The sequence below is a fragment of the Plasmopara halstedii genome (assembly GCF_900000015.1).
Source record: "Plasmopara halstedii genome assembly, contig: Scaffold_323, whole genome shotgun sequence".
NCBI classification, from domain to species: Eukaryota; Oomycota; class Peronosporomycetes; order Peronosporales; family Peronosporaceae; genus Plasmopara; species Plasmopara halstedii.
In genome coordinates, this window is record NW_020187244.1 from 2,682,416 (window position 1) to 2,699,518 (window position 17,103).

General features: G+C 40.7%; 7 protein-coding genes across 7 annotated transcripts; 2 read left to right on the forward strand and 5 right to left on the reverse strand.

Moving 5' to 3' along the window:
* Positions 1-486: 486 nt before the first annotated feature.
* Positions 487-1,266, reverse strand: PHALS_09017 (PDZ domain; the record flags this gene model as incomplete). The annotated part of the gene is made up of 1 exon (XM_024724472.1): positions 487-1,266. The coding sequence occupies one exon, from the start codon at positions 1,264-1,266 to the stop codon at positions 487-489; it is 780 nt and encodes a 259-aa protein (XP_024575344.1).
* A 2,156-nt stretch (positions 1,267-3,422) lies between these two features.
* PHALS_09018 (PDZ domain) lies at positions 3,423-4,199 on the reverse strand (the record flags this gene model as incomplete). Its single annotated transcript, XM_024724473.1, has 1 exon — positions 3,423-4,199. The coding sequence occupies one exon, from the start codon at positions 4,197-4,199 to the stop codon at positions 3,423-3,425; it is 777 nt and encodes a 258-aa protein (XP_024575345.1).
* Positions 4,200-5,064: 865 nt separating this feature from the next.
* On the forward strand, positions 5,065-6,870 carry PHALS_09019 (camk cdpk protein kinase; the record flags this gene model as incomplete). Its single annotated transcript, XM_024724474.1, has 1 exon — positions 5,065-6,870. One exon carries the CDS (start codon positions 5,065-5,067, stop codon positions 6,868-6,870), a length of 1,806 nt encoding a protein of 601 aa, XP_024575346.1.
* A 172-nt stretch (positions 6,871-7,042) lies between these two features.
* On the reverse strand, positions 7,043-8,656 carry PHALS_09020 (phosphatidylserine synthase; the record flags this gene model as incomplete). The annotated part of the gene is made up of 5 exons (XM_024724475.1): positions 7,043-7,375; positions 7,444-7,804; positions 7,871-8,037; positions 8,096-8,302; positions 8,360-8,656. 5 exons carry the CDS (start codon positions 8,654-8,656, stop codon positions 7,043-7,045), a joined length of 1,365 nt encoding a protein of 454 aa, XP_024575347.1.
* A 293-nt stretch (positions 8,657-8,949) lies between these two features.
* Positions 8,950-10,257, reverse strand: PHALS_09021 (uncharacterized protein; the record flags this gene model as incomplete). The annotated part of the gene is made up of 1 exon (XM_024724476.1): positions 8,950-10,257. One exon carries the CDS (start codon positions 10,255-10,257, stop codon positions 8,950-8,952), a length of 1,308 nt encoding a protein of 435 aa, XP_024575348.1.
* Positions 10,258-10,644: 387 nt separating this feature from the next.
* PHALS_09022 (NAD(P)-binding domain) lies at positions 10,645-12,423 on the forward strand (the record flags this gene model as incomplete). Its single annotated transcript, XM_024724477.1, has 5 exons — positions 10,645-11,206; positions 11,282-11,499; positions 11,570-11,658; positions 11,720-11,995; positions 12,066-12,423. The coding sequence occupies 5 exons, from the start codon at positions 10,645-10,647 to the stop codon at positions 12,421-12,423; spliced, it is 1,503 nt and encodes a 500-aa protein (XP_024575349.1).
* A 320-nt stretch (positions 12,424-12,743) lies between these two features.
* PHALS_09023 (cell division protease ftsh) lies at positions 12,744-16,876 on the reverse strand (the record flags this gene model as incomplete). Its single annotated transcript, XM_024724478.1, has 9 exons — positions 12,744-13,525; positions 13,595-13,791; positions 13,897-14,125; positions 14,197-14,251; positions 14,312-14,374; positions 14,453-14,947; positions 15,007-15,515; positions 15,739-16,557; positions 16,609-16,876. The coding sequence occupies 9 exons, from the start codon at positions 16,874-16,876 to the stop codon at positions 12,744-12,746; spliced, it is 3,417 nt and encodes a 1,138-aa protein (XP_024575350.1).
* Between the last annotated feature and the right edge of the window lie 227 nt (positions 16,877-17,103).

Sequence of the window (17,103 nt, forward strand, 5' to 3'; positions counted from 1 at the left end):
TCTTTTCGTCCATTGATCGTGAGTCAATTGACTACAAGGTCTTTTTCTATACGAGTAAGATAACTTATAAATTACAACGCTGGTACTTCTTATAAAATTTATTGGCAGGTTTCGAGTCCTGTGAGAAATAATAAAGAAGCCTGGCAGACTAATTATCAAGTTAGATATCACGTATCCGAGCTTTAATCTTACATTTGCTATAGTTTATATTAAATGAAAACTTACAGCCAATGACACCGAATCTTCACACAGTTTATGTCATTTCTGGCGTACACACCATTCGTCAGATTGCGAAAAAAAAATCAGCTCTATATTTCTTTTAAGTGAAAGCTGATTCTGATTAAAAACTGTACGAGCATATATTGCACGGTGTAAGAAGTGTACGCACAACTACTGAGCTCGCTTGTTGTTGTGTGTTGTATCCCTGTGTTTGAAATAAGGGTAAGCGCTCGCTTTAAAGCTTGAAAATAACGAAAACTTGTCGAATTACACGACAATACTTTTCCCTGCACAAGAATGCAGACTTGCTTGTCGTACTGGACGATTCAACAATCGATTAAATCGATCCAGCGCAATCTGAAGCTTGGAAACTTTACGTTTCTTTGATTCATTGTTTTCCGATCGCTTGTAATAGAAAACTGGTGCTGATATCGTTGAAATTTCAATCTCACTCTCTTCTGTATGATCTTGATGCCGATAGTTCGTATTGAGACTCATACTACGTCGTAAACTGAACCATGAAGTCGATGCAGAAGAGATAGAAGTAGATGGTCGACTTTGCATACTCGAAACTTGTCCAATCTCATTCGTCATACTGACATTTTCAATCACCACATCTTCTGAGTTTATAAACACAAGACTCACAGGTTTGGGTGCTAAAAGCATCACTTTCTTCACATCTTGTAACGTGAGACTATTAACTGGAAATCCACCTACAAGTCGAAGTTCACTTCCAATCTTTAGACTTGTAGCTACTTGTGTCTCTTGTGTAACGGTACTAACGAGAATATTTCCCGTACGTTTTCGTTTTAACGTAAAACCTGGTGCAGTGAGTCCACTCCACATAATTTCAACTGTACGTGGAGCTGAAGCTAATGGAAGTGAAATTTCACACCATGACGTTGATGAGGATGAAATTGAAGACGTTGGACCTTGATATACTCGACGATTACGATGACTTTTACTTCGAGTACGTGAGTTACGTGTTGATAAAGATGTAGAGGTACTGCATTCTTCGATGGAATTTTGGGATCTCTTGAGACTCATGAATGAAAAAAAAGCGATCAAATACAATCGAAGACTTTGAGATGACGACTTGGGTGGAGAAATTGAGAATGATAGCAAATTGGTAAGTCGTGCTTTGGGATAAGCACGACGAGCACAGAAAGGCAGAACACGAGTCAGAGCCGGTGGCTACGAGATTTTTGTTTTCTTCTGTCTTGGTAATATCGCTTTTGGGTACGAGTACTAAAGCTTATATTAACTTTTAAAAGAGATTGATGATATGCAACATTGGTTATGTACCCTTTGCATCTTGCGACTTTGGGAACATTCGGATCGCACGTGTGTCTGTATATGTACCGGTATCCTGTACAAGGTACAGTGTCATGAAGCATCTGGCGTGCTGCTGAGCCCGTCCGGTCTTCGCGAAGCTTTTACATGCACTTTAAGAGGTACATGATTCTCATCCCGAACATTACTTCATACCCTAATGTTTCAAGAAGGAAAGAAGTGGAAATTGTACACACCGAAATATCGAAATCTCAAGACGTTGGTGTTATTTACCATGTACTCAATTTTGTTATCTCTCTCTCTGCCAACTTGAAGTTGGAGATTAACCCGCGGCTCTCTGTGACAGAGCTACCCAATGGCTTTTCTACTATCACATATCACAGACTCAGTCGATGAACATGTGCAGTTCTTAAAGAGAGAGTATTTTTGAATTTGATAGTATGTATTAAAAAAGGTCGTAAGATCAAGTTATTGAACAATTATTGTGAGCTCTATTTAGTATAGAGTGAATATACTACACGATCACTACTGTAGGTAGATTTACTCATATGACCGCAGCTGTTTTTTGCTATATTGGCGTGTTTGTAAGAACAATTAGCAAAACTTGAAATTTTAACTTTTTGAAGTGTGATCAAAAATTACAACTTGGTTGATCTCACTCGTTAAGTGTTTTAAAACGAGCCTCGAATAGAACGATGGCTTGTTGCCTTGTAGCTGGTAAGAAATGCTTTCTAAGGATAACGATAATCTTCGACTAAGGATAAGGATAACGATAATCTTCGACTGCGGAGCTGCAATATATCACTTTTAGATTCTCACAAAGTCGACAATACATAAGTTGCTTGAGGTTCAAAGTCTGATTGTTACTTTCTTCAAGAAATTGTCTGTTGTTCCCTATCAGATGCGTATATTAAGATAAATTATCACGCATTCTTTGCTCCATGTTGTCGAACATATTGTCACATATATTGAAGAGTCGAACGGCAGAACGACCAAATAGTCTGTCTATTTGTAAAGAAAGGCTCGGAAACAGTCGTCGATAAACGGTTTTAAAAGAGATAACGTTTTAAATATCAGCTTGATCCTGGCAAGACTTGAAATAGTTTAACAATACTATTGTGACCGATTACCTATTTCTTTCGCAACTTGATCTTGCAGTAGACATCATATTTATATTTCTAAATAACTTGCGAGCTTTTACATTGTACAATCTTTAGCTGGACACTGCGGTAGTCAACAATTTTTTTTTCGAGATCCAGTAGATTACTTCGCTGTATAGATCCAGTAGATTACTTCGCTGTATAGTCAGTCAACTTTGTCAGTAGTATTCGAATTTTCATACTGAAAGTTGACAGTATATGTTTATGTCGGGTATTACTGCTTGCAGTAATACTTATTAAAGGCATAATTTTGACATTTCATTTGTTGTGTATTACACATTGAATAGCAAGCACAATTAGTTCGTCAACATAAATGTCACAATTAAGTCCAAGGGCATCATACTCCATCAGCTTTCAACACTCCTCTGTTCTAAGCAGCTTCTGACAGCTTAAACTCACTGTCATCGACGTGACACTTGCGCAGAGATTAGAATCGAAGCCACACATGCGTAGTATTCTAGATAGAGTGATTATATTATGACTACAAAACTATCTACTGAAGCGCCTCGAAGTCATCGTGAATGGTCGCTTTTCAACGCTGATGAGAAAAAATGAAAAGGTTGGTACATGACGTATCAACATGTGGCCGAAATGACGTCATTTCAAGCGAAAATAAACTTTTCAACTTTATTCCACCTAATACTCAAGTTTTACAATGAAATTTGTATATTATCTCGATTCAATATGTAAGAGACCTAGAGTTTCGATGTCGTCATGCGCAAACATGCAGGTTGATTTGATAAATGTCTTCTACACGATGATGCTGTTACCACCAGCAAGATGTAGACTAGCTCGCCGAACTGGACGATTTACTAATTGATTGATCCGATCGAAGGCCATTTGAAGCTTGGAGACTTTGCACTTCCTGGATGCATTGCTGTCGGACTGCATGTCATATGTCGTTGAAGCTGAGATGGTTGAGCCGCTACTTTCATTCTTTGCACCATTACTCTCATGATAAGTGTTCGTACTGTTATTCGTGTCGCATTGCTCATTGGCACTGGAAAGCTTTCTGGATGCTGACAATCGAGCCCGGATGTTTGTCCGCGTAATCACTTGTTCATTTTTATTGGAGCTAACTGGATTTCCAATATAAACATCTCTTGAATTCACGAAAACAAGACTCACTGGTTTTGGAGCCATGAGCATGACTTTCTTGACGTCTTCCAGTGTAAGGCTGTTGACTGGGAAGCCGCCTACAAGTCGGAGTTTGCTTCCAATCTTTAGCCTTGTGGCCATCTGTGTCTCCCGCGTTACAGAGCTGACAAGTATAATCCCAGTACGTTTCCATTTGAGTGTAAAACCTGGCGATGTAATGCCGCCCCACATAAACTCGACTGTGCGTGGAGTCGATGCCAATGGTAGCGATGACTTATACATAGACGACAAAACAGCGGACCCATGTGCCAAGCGACGACTGCGACGACTCTTTATTTTGGTACTTGAGATGGAGACAGACGAAGGAGATGAGGAAGTATTGTGATATTGATAATTCTTTGTAGGATTTTGCGGTCTCTTAAGACTCATAAATTGAACGTGTAGCGAATTTGTTGTCGATTTGCAGTAGCTCTTCTTCTATGATAAATCGATTGTGGTCGAATACTCAAAAGTATGCATAGAAAGTCAGTTCAGCGACTTGAGCTATTGTAGAAAGTCAGTTTGGTGACTTGTCTGAAAGGTCGTTGGAGAATATAATTGAAAATTTGAAAATTTGAAGACTTCAAAGGTTGGCGTTTTTTTTATTTCAGATCAAACACTACAAGGTACTGCACAAGCGTTCCATGTTGAATCTCAAGTTGAACATCTACTGCATCGAAGACGAAGAATGTGTATTGTACCAATATTACTAGCGGAGAAGCTAAGAAGGCCCTATACAATTACGGCCGCAATATTATTGGCTACATTTTCCAGCTGGTAGTATTTGTAACCATCCTGTAAGGACTTGCTGACTACAAAATTTTACCTTTTGTTATTCTTCGTTATTTTGCTGAGTATGACTCTTCATATCATGGTTCAATTACGCTATCTAAAGCAGTATGTTATCTTAATGAACAATATTTTTTGTCGTATTACTATTTCCGTTGATAATGTACAGAGTTGATACTCTTAATATCATCATACAATGCTCGGTGCCACACTATTATTTATAAAAAACAAAGTTAGCCAAATTTAATAACCGATATCTTACGTTGTCTAATCGTTTATTCTCTTTGGCAAATAAACCATATTACTTTAGTCGTTTGCCCTTTGCGATACTACTATTTTGAAACTATCTTGACCACTTCGTAAACATAACAACGTTAGACTTCAGCGCGTCTCACATTGTCCAGTAATTGTATAACCTACAAGCTTCTATATATTCACATCTAGTATCTGTATTCTAGTCAAGAACATGAGAAGCATATCATCTTCGTATCGCTTCGCATCTATCGCAGGCGACACGTCGGGCGTCCGATATCGCTACTTTTCGGCCGCACAAAATCCACACTTTTCGCATCAACCATCACATTCAACTGTAACACCTAGTGTATCTACATACACGTATCATTCGGATCAGAATTTAGCGCCAAGAAAGTCACTAGAGCTTCATTATGGTAGCATTCGTAAAAGCTGGAGACAATATATGGACACATTGGCCACTTTTCCTAAAATACAGCAATTTGTGCTTGAAGCAGCGAGCTTGTTTACTAAACCAGAAGAATTGGAGTTTTCCTTACCTAGAACGTTTGACTCGAAGTATAAACTTGGAGATAAATTAGGTGAAGGGGCTTTTGGTCAAGTCTTTTGTGCGGTGCCAACGCAGCAGGAGACCCGAGGGTGCGAATTGCAGCTTGATTTGGCAGTCAAAGTTGTATCGAAATCTCGTGTCATAAGTCGCAAGGACTATGCGGCATTGAAACAGGAAAAACGTATGATGATGCTTTTGGGTGGAACTTTAAATGTTGTGCACTTTTTTGGAGCTTATGAAGATGATATCAATGTCTACTTGGTCATGGAGCGGTGTGTTGGTGGTGATGCATTAGCACGAATATCAGATATTGAGAATCTTCAGTGTCACGAAGATCAGGCAAAAATATACATGAGAGACATTCTCCACGTAGTTTGGCAGTGCCATTTGCTGCGTATTCTTCACCGAGATATTAAACTTGAAAACTTTTTGTTTGCAGATGGAAAAGTTGATAGTCCGTTAAAACTCACAGATTTCGGTGGTGCAGCGTTTTTAAATAAAGGTGAATTTCTTCAGGATGTTCATGGTACACCGATGTATACAGCACCAGAGGTTCTTAAGCGTAAATACGCGTTCCCATCTGATCTTTGGAGTTGCGGAGTCATTTTATATCGTCTATTAAGTGGACGCTTTCCATTTGAACCTGGACCGCTGCTTGATGAGCGTATTCAATACGATGATATCGATCTTGAGAGTGCACCATGGACTGACATTTCAAACGAAGCGAAAAATTTGGTACGCCATCTCTTAGAACGAGATGTTTCGAAACGAGTCACACCAGAGGAGGCACTTCAACACCCATGGTTAGCTACAAGTGCTGGATTAGTGACGGCTTCTGCTGCCGGTAAAGAAGCCACTAAAGGTCTTTCTGGGCCAGTTCTTAACGGAACACTTGTGCAGCGATTGCAACTTTACCGATCACTGAATAGTTTGCAACGGGCCGTTTTGATTGAAGTGACGCGAATGCTGCCTCTCGCAATGAAGCAGGACGTGCTCGTGCTTTTCTCTGAAGTGTCGCAAAATGGCAGCGAAAAAGTCGGTCTGGACGAGTTTGCAGCGTACGTGGCTGCTGGTGGTTACCACCTCACAAGAGGCGAAGCAAAAGGGTTTTTGCGAAATTTGGATCTCGACGGCGATGGAAAACTATCACGTCACGAATTTTGCGCTGCTTTGCTCCATTGGTCTCATCTTCAAACTCAACACTCGAAAGTTTTTCTTTACTGTGCAAATCGAGTATTTGATTCAATTGATCGAGATAAAGATGGTTTGTTAAACATTCAAGATATAGCCACACTGGTGCCTTTTCAGGAAACTGGTAAGTTCTTGCATTCATTTCGGAACGATCTCGACCGCTGCTTCCAGCACACTGACCGATCAGGCAAAGGAAAAATCGATCAGATTGACTTTCAACACATGCTACGCATCTCTGATGAAGCGTACAACCATTTTCCATCAAGACTTAGGCTCTAGAAGAGTTTGAGATGTGTTTGATGATAGAACAACAAGATTTAGACGAGAGCAGCATAAAAAAATGCGTTGGTGAGCAATTGATTTGAATTTATCTTGAAAAATTCATCTAGGATTTGAGTACTCGAACAATTACAAGTGTTGTTTATAAGTGTGTTTGAAAGTGATGTGATCGTCAATAAGCCCATTGAGACGCCAAGAAGGTCAGCGGGACAAACGAGGCCCAAAATAGTACGTCAAGATAATCCCAACGTGAAATCAAAGTAAAAGACCGTCGTGAAGTTGGTTGGCGCTGCTTCTGACAAAAGAACAGCAGCATCCAGATTGAAAACATGACCATAAAGGCCAGAATCGGATACAGAACCAAAGACGGTGGTGCCTTTGTAAATAGGACGCCGTTAGCTGAAAATTTCACCCACACCAGAACCTCAAATGTTGCAATCGATAATATCATCCATGCGTTCTGTCCAAGACGCCAGCATTCCGGGTTTGTAATAAATTCGTAATACTACAATAGATACTGTCATCTCACCACAAACTGATCGAAAAACAAGCAGATCAAACGAGATATCTTACCTCAGCAGCTGCAGGAATTCCAAGCAAAAATACGAGTAACAAGCGATAGGAATTGAAGTTGCTCTCCTTTGGAATACTCAATGTTGTGAGCAAAAAGAACGCATTCATCTCCATCAACAGACACATGGCAAACGCGAAAACTATTTCTGCGAATCGACTAAAACTCGAAAATACCTCCCAATGATATTGTTCCCACCTCAAGGGTGTAAACTGGTTCAAAGCTAAGCGAAAGTAGCCCATTTTCTTCCCTCGACGTCCCGACCAATCGTACTCTTTTGACTCAAGTAACCATAGCGTTATACGACCAAGACACATGCCGAGCATATTGGCACCCAATAAGTCCAACATAAGCGAATCCCACCTACAAAAACGTGAATTCGATTGAACAATTTCAACTTCAGCTATCTTTTACAAGCTAATAGCGTACCAACACTCTTGAAAATCTGGTATAACGAACTGAAGTGCAAGCTCGAGGAATTCAAAGGCAATGCTGATCATCCAACAAAATCGCCAATCGCGAAACATGCACATTTTCCCCCACCAGCCCGTTACATGTGCACAGAACCAAATGCTTGTCATTCCACGTGTTAATGACTATAATTTTAAGTACATTGTCAGCTTTTCTTCTCTGTATTAGCATTAAGAAACAAACCTCCGCATTAATTTTGCACTGCAATTGTGCAGAAATCGTCATCTTGGGTCGACTTCCAACATCAGGAAATACATACTGCATGCCTTTAATTGCACTTTCTCGATTCTGCACAAGCATAGCTGCTAACAGCAGCAAATATACGACTGAACATCCATGCACTACTCGCCACAAACCTGGATGGGGTCGCATCATAAGACCATCTCTTGTCTGGAGAAAGCAGTAAACTAAAAAGATCCAAATGGCGGCGAAGAGTGCGTTACGAACGTTCTGGATGGTGTCCTGTGATTCGTGAGTGAATGAATAGTATGAAAATGCTAATACAACCAGAAGCAGCACGAAGATTTGACGTGGTTGTTCTGGAAACAACAATAGTCCCTCGATCTCGTTGCCGTGTGTAGCACGAAATGTATTGTAAGTCCAGCTCGGACTTGGACTTGAGCGATGAAGGCTTCGTGGAGATTTGCTTATGATTTCATTTGCTACGTTACGAGTATTTACAGCTGACAAGGACTTGCCCTTGCGTTGACGTAGAGAAGAAAGCTTGACGTCTGCTATAGCCATTACTAAAAAGAAATCTATAAAGAAGGAAAGAAAAATATGAATATGGTGATATTATAAGTTGGAAACAGCAATGTAATATACATGTAAGACAAATACAATAATATTGTTTTGATTAGATTAAATCTCTTGAATGCCAGAATGGCGACTTTAATATGCACAATACGTTAACAATGTCGCTCGCTATGAAACAAAAAGAATCGGCAGTGTCTATGGAAGACACATGCTCATTGGCTCGTTTTAATGACATTGTCCACAAGCGTTGCCCAGAAAAGTATCGGAGAAAGAAACAGCGACTAAACGATGGAGGCTGCTGTCAAGTGCTCGATCTCATTCTGCTTTGTATCTTCCCTATCAGCTTTGGTCTCAACGACTTGGTCTCTGGTTGATATACACATAGTAGACCCATCCTTGATTAAGATGTTTATGTTTGACTTGCCATCCATAGACTTTTCTTCAATGCACTTCTTGCTGATGTCATTTTGAAGAGACTCTTTCTTGACGAGCGCTTCAATTGGAGCGACAAAATCACCTTCTATCTTCTTCAACTTGGTTTTTCCATTCAAGGCAGGTATCCGTGGACTGCACAAGGTAAGTAGATCGTATGCAGCTTGTAGTGATTCGCCATCAAGTCTCACTGGCTCACCGTCCGAATCAGATTCTGTAAATGAAGACGCAGGATTACTGTCGCTATCGTCGATTTTGTTTGAATAATGCTTCAATTTGGACAGATTTAAATATATAATAGGAAACATTTCCTGTTTTTTCGACGACGTCAAGGAGGAACTTTTGTCACATTCAGAGGGTGACAAGACGGAGTCACTCTCGTGATCAGATCCTTTCTTTTTGTTCATATTGTGAGTAGTCGAGAGCGTAAGATACGAGGGTTTCCTCATTCGTGCTTCAGTCCACATCGCCATAGTTAGACTCTCGAGTTCGGAAATTCGACATGCTGCCTCATCTGAGTCCCATAAAATTCTTTTGCGAAGTTTAAACTTCTTTTGGCCATAATTTTTGGGCATTGCCTTGCCGTCAATCATACCTGCACAGAGTTTTTTTGACACGCGCATGGGATCGCATTGCAACTGCACAGCTAAGTAACCACGTAGCCGAATGCCCGTGTAAATAGGTAAATACCCTTCTTCAAATGCCTCAATTAAGAGGCGAGCAAGTCGCTCCTCGGTGCTGGTCCATTGACCCTTACGGAGATAATCGTTACTGGCTTTACGTTTAGTGGGCGTGGAGGGTACTTTCAGGTCATCTTCCGTCTCGACTCTCTTTCTCTTACCCGTAGAGCGCGTTGATATGGGCAATGGTATCGAATTCTTACGTTTCTTATCCAATTTTGACCGGGGTATGATGTCTTCGTTTTTTTCAAGAAACATTGGGGGCGACGGAATGCTAGCAGCGCGTGATGACGCGGTAGCAGTATTTTTACGCTCTGTTGAGATAGTTGAGACTGTTGGAAGTATCGGAACTGTTGGGTTTGTCGTAGATTTGGATAGTGATGTTAAATTCGGCGCTGACTCTTGCTGTTCGTCTGACTTGTAGTCAATTACTGAAGACGTCGACGCCGTTAAGCACAGCGAGCTTAATACATCCATTATACACAAAGAAGTAAACGGAGCCTTAAGTTGTAGGAACACACCCACGCAGCTACAGACAACGAGGGCGTGGAAATTGCGAGACGCTAAGGGGGGAGAGGAGAAGTACTTTGAAGTCTATGCGACACCTATAGAATTACATAACATCTCAAAGTAAGATCTATTAATTTATCAAAATAGCGTGTGAATCTGTTTTTACCTACCTTTAAAACTATATCCTGTATATTATAATTTTCATGATAAAATATTGCTTTTGACACAGCAACTTTCAACACCATCACTCTTGCAGACCTCAAATTTGTGAAGTAATTTCTTACTCAGTTCTCAAGTAATTTATTTGGTACGACGTACCACTCCAACCGCAGATAGAAAGTAAGTCTCCCCCCAATGCGTGAGTTATCTTCGCCTGTGACAACAAAAGCTGAAGATGTTTCGTCGTCACCCACAGCCATGTCGAGTCAAAATGAGACGTTAAAATCATCAAATGGAACTGGTCATCGCAAGCGTGTCTTTACCTTTCAAAAGCGATGGTTGCACTCTCTTCCGATCGTTGAACGTGCACTCTTTGAGACAGAAACAGCTGACGAAGCTCGCGATCTCGATCGATTATCTAGTGAGACTTTAGAGTCTAATGCTACAGATACAACAAGGCAAAAAGATGTGATTGTTTGTATGTTATGTGATGATCCAACGTCCAAGCGCGAGATGACTAAAGTATGGAATCGTCTCAATTGTCGTCGTGGGCGTATTGAGAATCATTTAGTGAGCAAACATCCAGAATTTATGCGTTTACTTAAACACAAACGTGAGGCAGAAGGAGATGTAGCGGTACAACTTTTTTTACAAAACCTGCGCGAAGGCCGATGCAATGCACGTACCGAGATCAATAATGGCTTGTATAGTCAGCTAGCTCTCACTGCTACTACACATTCAACTTTTGATTCTGAAGGTACTTTAGCAGAACATAATGCGGTTCAAAAACGTTCTTTTGGTGACTTTGTAAATGGGCGTGAAATGCGCGAAGATGCAGAAAGTAATCAAAAGCGCGCGAAACTTTTGGAATCTCCAGTCGATACAAAAGATTCAGCCTTATATTTTGCTGCAGGGTTGACAGTACCACGCACAAATACTACACTATCAAATACAGTAGCAACGGTTGATGGAAAAAGCTCGACTTGTAGTACATTATATCTCGATGCAACGATTCCACCACAGTGGCAAACAATATTTTTTAACAAATTGGTGAGTGCTAAGGAGACGGAAGGAAATTTGGTGAGATATTATACTGATATGCTATTGTGTTAATATATAGGTCGTTGTGACTGGAGGAGACAACAATAATATCGCTTTTATCGCGACACAACTCTGGCTTTTGGGTGCGAATGTTTTACTTGCCTTTTGGTAAGTTCTTTTAAACGGTAGCTGAACTTATTGTAGGCTGCTAATGAATGCATGCACTCAGCACTGTGTCAGCCTTGAACGAGTTTAACATAAAGCATAATGGTCGGTTTCCGGATCCACCTGAAGACGAAGAAAATATGCGTGGTGTGATGTTACCCGTGCTAGTTTCATTTCAGACACAAAAAAGTATTGACGAGTGGTGCAATTCCATTGCTGTCAAGTATCAACGCGTCGATTTTTTGATCAATTATGCGGGTTCTGAAGTAATAGAAGCGCTGTCAAGTGAAAAGGATGATCATAGCACAAACGATGACCCAAAGTGCATATTCTCCAGCATGTACGATATGACTGGCAGATCAGAATATGCTATAAAATGATGGCTTACTATTTATGTTGTGATGTTGTAGAACTCTCATCGAAGCTATATGTGCTTCAATGTCATCGTATTGCTTCCCAGATCGAACTATCAGTGATGACACATGGTCAACAACGAGTACTGGGACTATCGTAAATGTTGTTTCAGGCGTAGACGATGCCACAGTTGAGCCGCTTGTCAAAATGTTGGCTGCCAAATTTCAACCACGCAGTGTGCAAGTAAACTGCGTGTTGCTGCCACCGCCTCTTGAAGTTGACGACGCTGAAGTCACCGATCACACAGTCACTTTATCACACACGATTCTGTTTTTGTTGTCACCATTGAGTCGATTATTGTCAGGTAGCGTGCTGCGAATTCAATCAGGAGAAATTTGGTTGCCCTCGACGTGATCAAACGTTCACAATAGCGTCTTGTCCGTTTATTTAGTATTTAATTTCTTAATGTCATCGCAAGCTCAATTGCGGATCATATTTTTTAATATTGTTAATTATTTAATATATATTATATGTAAACATTTTATGAATAAAGGAATAAAAAATACTACTAATACAAAAAGTATTTTACATGATAATTTAATCATAATTTACGTATCACATGCAAAAAATTTTAATAAGTATATTTCCTTGAGTCCAGGGAAATTTTATTGTTAGAGAAATCTCGATTTTGACTTAGATAGGTACAATACTAGGACTTTCAAGTGTCAAAAAGCTCACAAGTCATTCTCCATCTTCATCTTGATCGACGAATCTGCCAATCGACGTGTCTGAGACTCATAAGCGCGATTCATTGCTTGCTCAAAATGCTCAAATTTGACATTTGTATGGCCGTGACGTACGGCGAGCAACGCAGCTTCATTAACTAGACTTGCAAGCTGAGCCCCTGAGCATTGTCCAATTTGGCCACATTTTTGAGCCACAACAGACAGGTCTACATCGCTATCAAGCCGCACATGGCGACAATGTACCTTCAATATATCCTCACGTCCTTTGACGTCAGGGAAACCCACATACACGTGGCGATCAAAGCGCCCAGGGCGGCAAAGTGCTGGATCGAGCACTCCTGGTCGATTTGTCGCTGCAATCACTATAACTCCGCTAGCATTTCCTTCGAACCCATCCATCTCTGTCAACAATTGGTTAAGCGTTTGCTCTCGTTCATCATTTGAATTAATCCCACCACGCGCTTTAGCTAGCGCATCAATCTCGTCGATGAAAATGATACATTGCGGATACTGTGAAGCTTGCGTGAAAAGATCCCGTACTCGAGCTGCACCTCTACCAACAAGCATCTCGACAAAGTCAGAAGCTGAACAAAAGAGAAACGCAACTCCTGCTTCTGACGCGACTGCTCTAGCAAGTAGCGTCTTGCCAGTTCCTGAAGGTCCACAAAGTAGTACACCTTTTGGAACTTTGGCACCAATTGCTTGGTACTTGGCTGGATGTCGTAAGAATTCCACGACCTCCTCCAACTCTTTTCTTGCGCCATCAATGCCTGCCACATCGTCGAACGAGATTCGCTGAGTTTCTCGTTCATTTTGTACGTTTTTGGTGCCATCTTTACCAACTGCTCCAGCATCGGTATGATACATCTTGCGAAGCATCTTGTACGTTAATCCTAAGTACAGGAAGGGCATGATAGCTATAGCCAAGGGCGCTAATTTGCTGGATGTAGATGGCGCCATGGAGCCAAAGTCGACTCCAGATCGTATCAGAGCGTCAAGAAGAATTGAATTGTTTGTTCTTGGTGGCATCAGCACCCTACGTGAGTCATGATGGTGCAGTAGATTAGTAAAAGTGTTGCAGAGATTACAATATCTTTTAGGTCAAGTGAAGATTATTTCACAGTCATGTCGTAGAACTTACTTGTAAGTCTTGTAACTATCTTTGGCTTGCACAATACAGTAATCTCCTGCAAGTAGCACTTTTCCAATGCTGCGGTTTCTCAGATCGTTTAGAAAAACACTAAATAGTCTTATTGATGACGAAGTCGATGCCTTAGTTGCAGAGAGAGCACGAAACCTGGCTAGCACTGATGCCACCAATAAACGAAGCTGCTGGGCACCTTTTCCAGCTAGCAACAATACGCACAGTGCTGTTACAAAACGTCGCGCACTTGGCACCTTCATCACTTAGACTCAAGTATGACCAAATTTCAATGGATACCTTTTTTTATAATTTTAGAGAATATTACTTGCTTCGACATATTTATGTGATAGCGCTATTGAATGAAGCAAGCACGACTTTTAACTTGCAACGCCAGCTTTTCTTCCTCAAGAACGCGTAATCGTCGCATCAGATCTTCACGTTCGTTTGCATCGCTAATTGCACGTTGCTTAAGCATCTAAACAAAACAAACTCATTTTAGTAACATCAATATGTTAAAATTTCCATCTAACAAAAAGCATCAAAATTAAGGAACCTCAAGTGCTTGGTCATTGGAAGCAACAGACACTTGAAAGCGTTTCGTGCTGTCAATTGTGGTAGCAAGTAGCTGATCTTCCAACTGTTTTCGAGCTTGCTTAAGCTCTTCATTCTGATGTTCTCGTTCCGCTAATTTCTGCTCTAATAACGTCCTTGCGCATTCCTGTTCGTGTCGCGCATGTTCAAGATCCAATGCCCTTTGAACATCTCGTTTCGATTGAAGCTGAGCCTCCAAACACTCGCGATCTTTAAATTGAGCTATGGACTTTGCCTCTGCAAGTTCAACTTCAACTCTTTGTCGTCGTTGAACTTCCTCTGCTGCAGCTGCTTCACTAGCAGCTAATGCAATTGAGTCAGCGGTTGAAGTCGATATAGATTTTAAATCACTTTCTAAAGCTTTTGACCTTGACGATGAAATGTTTAAAAAAGTAAATTGCAACATTTTGGTGTCCACATTGTCGATAAGTTCATCAGTAACTAAAAGTTTGATAATCTAGTAAACAATAACATTAAGTAACAATATTTAGATTGAATGATAAAGAAATTGCGTACATTTGAGTGATCAAGTGGAAAACAAAAGCTTTCACTTGAAGCCAAAATCTGATATTGCACATGCAAAGCTTTCTCTCTTGCAGCAAGTATACCAAAGGTATTCTGTTCACTTGAAGGTTGCATCCGGATAAGTAGCCAGATATACGTCCCTCGCAAAGAATTTAAGGTTTTCTCTTCTGCCTCATCAAGACATCTCACTTTGCAGTCTTGTGTATACTTTAAAGGACTATTACTTTGGGCTTCCGCTTGAATATCGTCTGATAAGTCACTGCATGTCAAGTGAGATGACTGGAAGTCTTCAAGTAGTTGGTCACGCTCCAAAACAGGCGGTTGAATTGCTACTCTCAGATGTACATAAACAGATTCAAGTGGTAATTCTGTTGCTGATTCTTCTATAGGAATAATTTGGATATTCGTCTCAACATCGAGCAAGTACCGAAGTGGACGGAGAAAAATGGCTCCGAAGCCTACTACACAACCCGAAGAGTCCATGAGCGCAACTTTAGAAACTATATGCGACTCCAGAAATCACTAATAATACACGTTTTTCAACTTCTGAGTTGGCTAAAACTCAAAGGGTAAATAATATAGTTAGTTCACTTTCGACTTGTCCTAAAAACCTACGAAAAAAGGTTAAGAAACTTTTCTCTCTTCACCTGTTTGTCGAAGTTTTGTTTGAAAAGGAAAATGACAATGACTGTGCAAATGAATTGAAGGTTTTGGAATGAGCACGTCGTTTTTCAGGAGAATCCAAAGCTCCACGTAAATACGGCGGTGGTAGCATTGCCGTCGGTTTAACAAGTGGCACACATTCGTGTCCTTGAGATACTTGAAAATTCCCTTTCAACATATTCAGCTTTGTCATCGACGTCTTCGAATTATTTATTGCCATCTTTTCAAGCTCATCTGCCGGTGATAATGAACGCATAATTAACGGTATTTCTAATTGTGCTGAACCCCGTGATGTCGTTGACAATGGTGTAGCCATCATACTCTCCAGTGACACAAAGCTTGTTGCACTTAAAGGACTGGAAACAGCAGACAGTGGATGACTGGCCAATGGGCTATCAAAACCCTGATTTTTGATCAAAGAGCGCGAAATGTACTCAGAAGAAAACGTTCCTTCCTCTTCTTGTGGTACTAAAACAGGCTCCATTATCTTTCGTGTAGACTGCCTGTCGAACCCCTCCAATTGTAATTCCTGACTCTGTAAACCAGAATCAATCATCAGCGTCAAGTGTCCATCGTCCATCGCAACATCTTGTCGCTGTGTCTGGTCTAAGACTACTTTATTTTCAAATCCGAAACCGGGTAAGCGTTTTCCTGACCCAAATGTATGACGCAGCACTCTTTTTTGATTTTTCGCAGCCATCGACTCCACAACAACTCCCTCCTGATGTGCTTGTACATGACTCGCCTTGATAGCAAAAATCCGACATTGGCAGCCTTGACCAGGTGCTGTTTGGTGTTGATGATGATTTTGTACCGCTAAAGCTTCTTCTGACCCATAAAGTAACATTTGTTCTATATCTTCTTCTGCGTCAACCAATTCTATCATCGAATGTTAAATTTGTTTCAATAGTATAAGTATCCTCGACGTACCCGACTGATAAGGCGTGCCAAGCAAAAGTTCATTCGACTCGCCAAAGGCATCAGATAATTGAGGATCGAGCATAGCACTTGGACGAAATACGTCAACGTCAATGTCCATATCTGTGTCCAGTGTCTCTTGACACTCTAGCGGAAGCAAAATCGTGCGTTGCACACTCCTAGTAGATCCGGACGTCTTCTCACCATCGATTGGCAAGAGCGGGCTATAATTGGAGTCGTCTAGAGCACGTACTAATTGCATTCCTGAGGGCAGCGCCATCGTCAGTGGGTGGCGAATGTTGCCTTGGTTTTACGAGAGACAAGATGTAAGAATTGAAGCAATTTCATTGGATAATATCGCCGTATTTCATTTTCGACTTTGTTAATGATGACAAGAATAGCTTTGTTATAATGAAACATAGAAACTGGAATCAAAATTTAGATTTTTTGTTGTCATACACATTTTAAACTTTAGAGTTGTTCGTGCTGACTTCCTGCCTCTGTATT